This window comes from Myiozetetes cayanensis, unplaced genomic scaffold (genome assembly GCF_022539395.1).
Source record: "Myiozetetes cayanensis isolate MyiCay16 unplaced genomic scaffold, myiCay2020 scf338, whole genome shotgun sequence".
In the NCBI taxonomy this organism is placed as follows: Eukaryota; Metazoa; Chordata; class Aves; order Passeriformes; family Tyrannidae; genus Myiozetetes; species Myiozetetes cayanensis.
In genome coordinates, this window is record NW_026087564.1 from 5211 (window position 1) to 10158 (window position 4948).

At 53.1% G+C, this 4948-nt stretch overlaps 1 protein-coding gene across 1 annotated transcript; it reads left to right on the forward strand.

Moving 5' to 3' along the window:
* Positions 1-2984: 2984 nt before the first annotated feature.
* On the forward strand, positions 2985-4246 carry LOC126646224 (olfactory receptor 14J1-like). Its single transcript, XM_050327425.1, has 2 exons — positions 2985-3902; positions 4154-4246. The coding sequence occupies exons 1-2, from the start codon at positions 2985-2987 to the stop codon at positions 4244-4246; spliced, it is 1011 nt and encodes a 336-aa protein (XP_050183382.1).
* The last annotated feature ends 702 nt before the right edge of the window (positions 4247-4948 follow it).

The following is a 4948-nucleotide window of genomic DNA, read 5'->3' on the forward strand; positions in this document are numbered from 1 at the left end:
CTCAACCTGTATCTGCTTTGTTTAAAGAAAAATAGGGGAAGTGTATGGATCTTTAGTGCTAATATAGAGGATATGCTGCAGTTGTAAGAACATAACCTTATGCTGCAGCTATAGGGATTTATAATGCTAATATACAGGATATGCTGCAGCTGTGAGAATACAATCTTATGTTGCTAACTTAGAAGATATGCTGCTGTGAGAATATAATCTTATATCTTTCACAGTCTTTCAAATGTGAAAACATGATCTATTGTTCTTATGGCCTTCTGGTGGTACCAGGATGTGGAAGATCTACCAAGAGAAACAGTAGCAAAACTAGATATAGAAAACAGGGTCACAGTACCGGCTATCAGAGTGGGAAAGGACATAAAGAATGTTAAAGAAACAAAGCTAATCGAAGAGTATTGTTAGAAAACTGTAGAACAGACTGCTGCTTGATTCAAATAAATGACAGTTCTCTGATCATAATATTGGTGTGCTGAGTCGTCCGTGCTCTCGAGAAACGCCACATCAGAGTGCACATCTCTACAATGTGCATTGCTCTCTAAAACGATCCAAAGCAAGATTTTAGTGAGGTAGGGGTTGGTCTCATCTACCGAACTTGTAGCGACAGGAAGAAGAAATGGCCTTGAGTTGCCTTGGGTGAGGTTCAGATCAAATTCTTTTTTCACTGAGAGAGTGTTCAGGCACTGGACCAAGTAGCCCAGAGAGGTGGTGGAGTCTCTGGAAGTCTTCAGATGGCATCTGCATATGGCACTTTGGGATATGGTTTAGAGGTGATTATGGTAGTGCTGGTTGACAGTTAGACCAAAAGATCTGGAAGGTCTTTTCCAACCTTGATGATTCTGTGATTCTGTGACCTGTCATCACAGTTTCCACGTTTGTGCTCTAACAAGATCTTTTCTCAGTTGGATCCCTCAGTGGGACCCATTAACACTACAAGAAACTTCACAGTTTGAATCTCACTTTGGTTTCTCAAGAGGTTCCTGCAACTCTCCTCAGGGTCTGATGTTCAGGGACTCATCTCCGAAGTCCCCGAGGGTGATGAAATGCCTGGGGCTGTTGCTGTGCTGCTGAGCTGAGCTGGGCTCCTGGCACACAGGGAGCTCCTGGCAACCAAGAACAGCTTCAAAGAGACATCTCTGCTGCTGAGCAGCTCCTCTGCACAACCCAGCAGGGCTGAGGGCACTGCCTGCAGCACTAAGGGCACAGGAGAGAAGGCAGAGAGGTGAGAGGCAGCCTGGGCTGGGAGGGGACTGAGCTCTCACTGTGGGAGAAACCTTCCCAGGATTTGAATGAAGAATTCTCTGGTTGGAGGACACTGAAACTTCCCTTCCTGCAGGAATCTCCTAACGCTGCCACATCCCACAGCTTGTAGGATTATTCAAAAGGCCTCTCCCAGTCCCTGCAGGGCAGAAGAAGTGGCCCTATGGCAGAGCAGGGCAGGAGCTGCAGGCAGCAAGAGCAGACAGGAGAAGGGAGCAGGAGGTGAAAGGGATCCTGGGCTGGGAGGACAGGGCAGAGCTGCTCAGGGGAGGAACCTTGGCAGCCCTTTGGCACGGGAAGGCTGTGGCTGCAGAGCAGTGCAGGGGAGTTGCTGCCAGTGGCTCTTGCAGCTGCCAAATGCCAGCCCTGGCAGGAGCTGTCAGGATGGCTGTGTTGGATTTGCTGGGGGGCAGCAGGAGAAGCTGCTGCAGAGCAGGACTTGCTGCTGCCCCATCAGAGTCCCAGGGTAAGAAGGTTCCCTGTGCCAGAGCTTCCCCTGGTCCCTGGGCTGGGCATGGGCTCTGGCAGCACTGGCAGGGAGCTGAGCTGGGCACAGGGAGGGGCTGCTGGCAGGAACAGCTCCTCACACACACCCAGGCAGGGAGGGAGAGGCAGCCGCTGCCACAAGTGCTGGCCAGGGGGATGTGGCCCCTCCCTGCCTGTGTGTGTGGCACAGAGCCCTTCCCTGAGCAGCTCCTGCCTGGGCTCCTTTGCCAGCCCAAGCAGAGCCTCTGCCCTCAGGCCCACGGGGGCTGGGCTGGGCATTGCCCTGCAGCAGCCAGAGCCCAGGCAAGGACAAGGCCCTCATTTCCATCTGGCTCTGCCTGTCCCTCCTCCCTTGGCAGCATCACTGGGGCATTTCCCTGCCATCCCCTGCTGCCTGGGCTCTCCTTGTTCTCACCCTTGGCTTTTCTGTCCAAGTGTGGGGTTTGGGGGGGCAGATTCCTGTGCAGACACAAACCCTTTGGGTGCTGCTGTGGGGATGTGTCTGTGGGAGCAAAGTGCCCAAGTGTCCTCCAGGACACTTCAGGCTCTTCAGCTGTGTTCCTGGGTGTCCTGCAGGGCTGCAGGTGCCCTCCAGAAGGGCACAGCTCTGCCATAGTATCTCTGTGCTGCACAGGATCCCCGTGGAGGAAACTCCTCAGTGCTAACTCCATGGAAATGTTCTGGCAGCTGCAATGAGCATTTTGTCTCTCACTTTGGGAGGGGAGAGATGAAAAGGTGAGGAGTGTGTCAGTGTGTTCTCTGGACGTGGATTCCTGGCTCTCTGTGCAGTTTCTGTGTAGGGGAACAGTTGAGTTTGATGCTCCTGCAGCTCCAAGCTGCCAGCACAGGGCAGCTGAGCACAGACTGATGGGCAGAGCAGCTTTTCTGTCTGCACTAAGGGACCATCCCTGTGTCCTCTGAACCCACAAGACTTGACCTGCAGTGCCATGGAAATGTGAGGGATTTCCAACATCCACAACCACTCCTAACTCTGGCAGGTACAAGTGGGGGAACAAACTCAAAGAATTTTCACAGCCCAGTCCTTCCAATGGTTCCCTCAGGCAGCAACAGCCAGAGCTCAGGGGATAAAGCTGCAGGGAGGTCTGAGTGAGGAGAGAGAGCCTGAGAGTGGGGTGGCTGTGAGAGGTGTCCTGTTTGGCTGCAGCAGCCTGGTCTATCTCAGCATTGATTTCTCCTCCTCAACAGATCCAAACACTCTGAGGAAGCAGCAAATGCCCAACAGCAGCTCCATGGCCCAGTTCCTGCTCCTGGCATTTTCAGACAGGCGGGAGGTGCAGCTGCTGCACTTCTGGCTCTTCCTGGGCATCTCCCTGGCTGCCCTCCTGGGCAACGGCCTCATCCTCAGCACCGTAGCCTGCGACCAGGACCTGCACACCCCCAGGGACTTCTTCCTGCTGCACCTCTCCCTCACAGACCTGGGCTGCATCTGCACCACTGTGCCCAAAGCCATGCACAACTCCCTCTGGGACACCACAGCCATCTCCTACACAGGATGTGCTGCACAGCTCTTTTTCTTTTTTTTCTTTATCTCAACAGAGTTTTCCCTCCTCACCATCATGTGCTACGACCGCTACGTTGCCATCTGCAAACCCCTGCACTACGGGACCCTCCTGGGCAGCAGAGCTTGTGCCCACATGGCAGCAGCTGCCTGGGCCACTGGGTTTCTCAATGCTCTGCTGCACACAGCCAATACATTTTCCCTGCCCCTGTGCCAGGGCAATGCCCTGGGCCAGTTCTTCTGTGAAATCCCTCACATCCTCAAGCTCTCCTGCTCACACTCAGGCTACCTCAGGGAAGTTGGCCTTCTTATGATAAGTTGGTTTTTTTGTTTTTGTTGTTGCATTTTCATGGTTTTCTCCTATGTGCAGATCTTCAGGACTGTGCTGAGGATCCCCTCTGAACAGGGACAGCACAAAGCCTTTTCCACGTGCCTCCCTCACCTGGCCGTGGTCTCTATTGTTATCAGCACCTCATTCTTTGCTTACCTGAAGCCCCCTTCCATCTCTTCTGCATCCCTGGATCTTGCTCTGACAGTTCTGTACTCTGTAGTGCCTCCAGCCCTGAACCCCTTCATCTACAGCCTGAGGAACCAGGAGCTCAAGGATGCCCTGAGGAAAAGGGTAACTGGTGTTTTTCAGAAGCAATAAACTCTCCTTCCTCTGCATGTTATGTATCTCATTTAAGGCTACTCCTCTTATGTACTTCATTGGAGGCCCACCATATCTATCCTCTCTGTTTTTTGCTCCTGGTAGGAGTGGTTTTTTTTACAGGGAATTTGTTCACACCAAAATATTTTTCTATATAGAAATATATCTGTATATATAATTATATACATATAAACACTTTTAAGTTCAGTGTTTGCCTTTCTCGCCTCGCCCAGAGGCTGTACAGTTTAGGAATTGTGTTCACTGTGTGCTTAAACAAAATAAAGAACTCTGCATTGACTGGTTTCCCTGACATCTTTTCTCTCTGACTGCTCTGGAGCTGCAGGGTCGGTGCCTCTGTGCAGAGCTGTGTAACAAAAGAGTCCCAGCATAGCAGCCCTGCCAGGGAGCAGCAGCCCTTCTCCTCCGTGGCCTCCTCCTCCCACCCTTGCCCTCTGTCCTGCAGAGCCCTGTGTTGTTTGAGGCCTCAGTGCTAAGGCAGTCGGGGCCAGTCCTGCTGCAGGACTGGGCAGGGACTGCAGGCAGGGACAGCCACGGGCACTGCTGGCACAGAGCTGACCTCTGCAGCAGCACTGCCATCCTGCAGGGCCATCTCCTCAGGGCAGGGCCTGAGACCTTCCATCTCCTCTGCAGTTTGCTCTGCAGGTTGTGCCCAACACAAGGCCCTGCAGAGGAAAACAGCATGAGCAGCACAAGTGTGGAGGGCTCAGGGTGGGGGCACCCAGCAGTGCCCTTGCACAACCAGCGCTGCTCCCAGCACTGGCCTCTCAGCCCAGGGCAGGGAGGTTGTGCTTCCCTCCAAGGAGGGACAGAAATGACCAGCTCAGCAGTCCATGTTTGCCCTGCATGGACAAGACATGCCCGTGTGTCACGGCTTGGGGGTGGGGGTGGAAGGCTTAGACAAAGTTTCTGGGAGAAACCTCTTGTTGAGGTGTGAGGGGCAAAAAGGACCCCCTTGATTTCCAAATTCCTGCTCAGAGAGGAGACTCTCCCAAAGCCTTTCAAAAGCC

Excerpts from the sequence above, each read along its gene's own strand:
- LOC126646224 (XM_050327425.1), top strand. The coding sequence starts at position 2,985 with ATGCCCAACAGCAGCTCCATGGCCCAGTTCCTGCTCCTGGCATTTTCA. Across the intron at positions 3,903-4,153 it reads TGAGGAAAAGGGTAACTGGT|AGGCTGTACAGTTTAGGAAT; the intron begins GTTTTTCAGAAG and ends CGCCTCGCCCAG.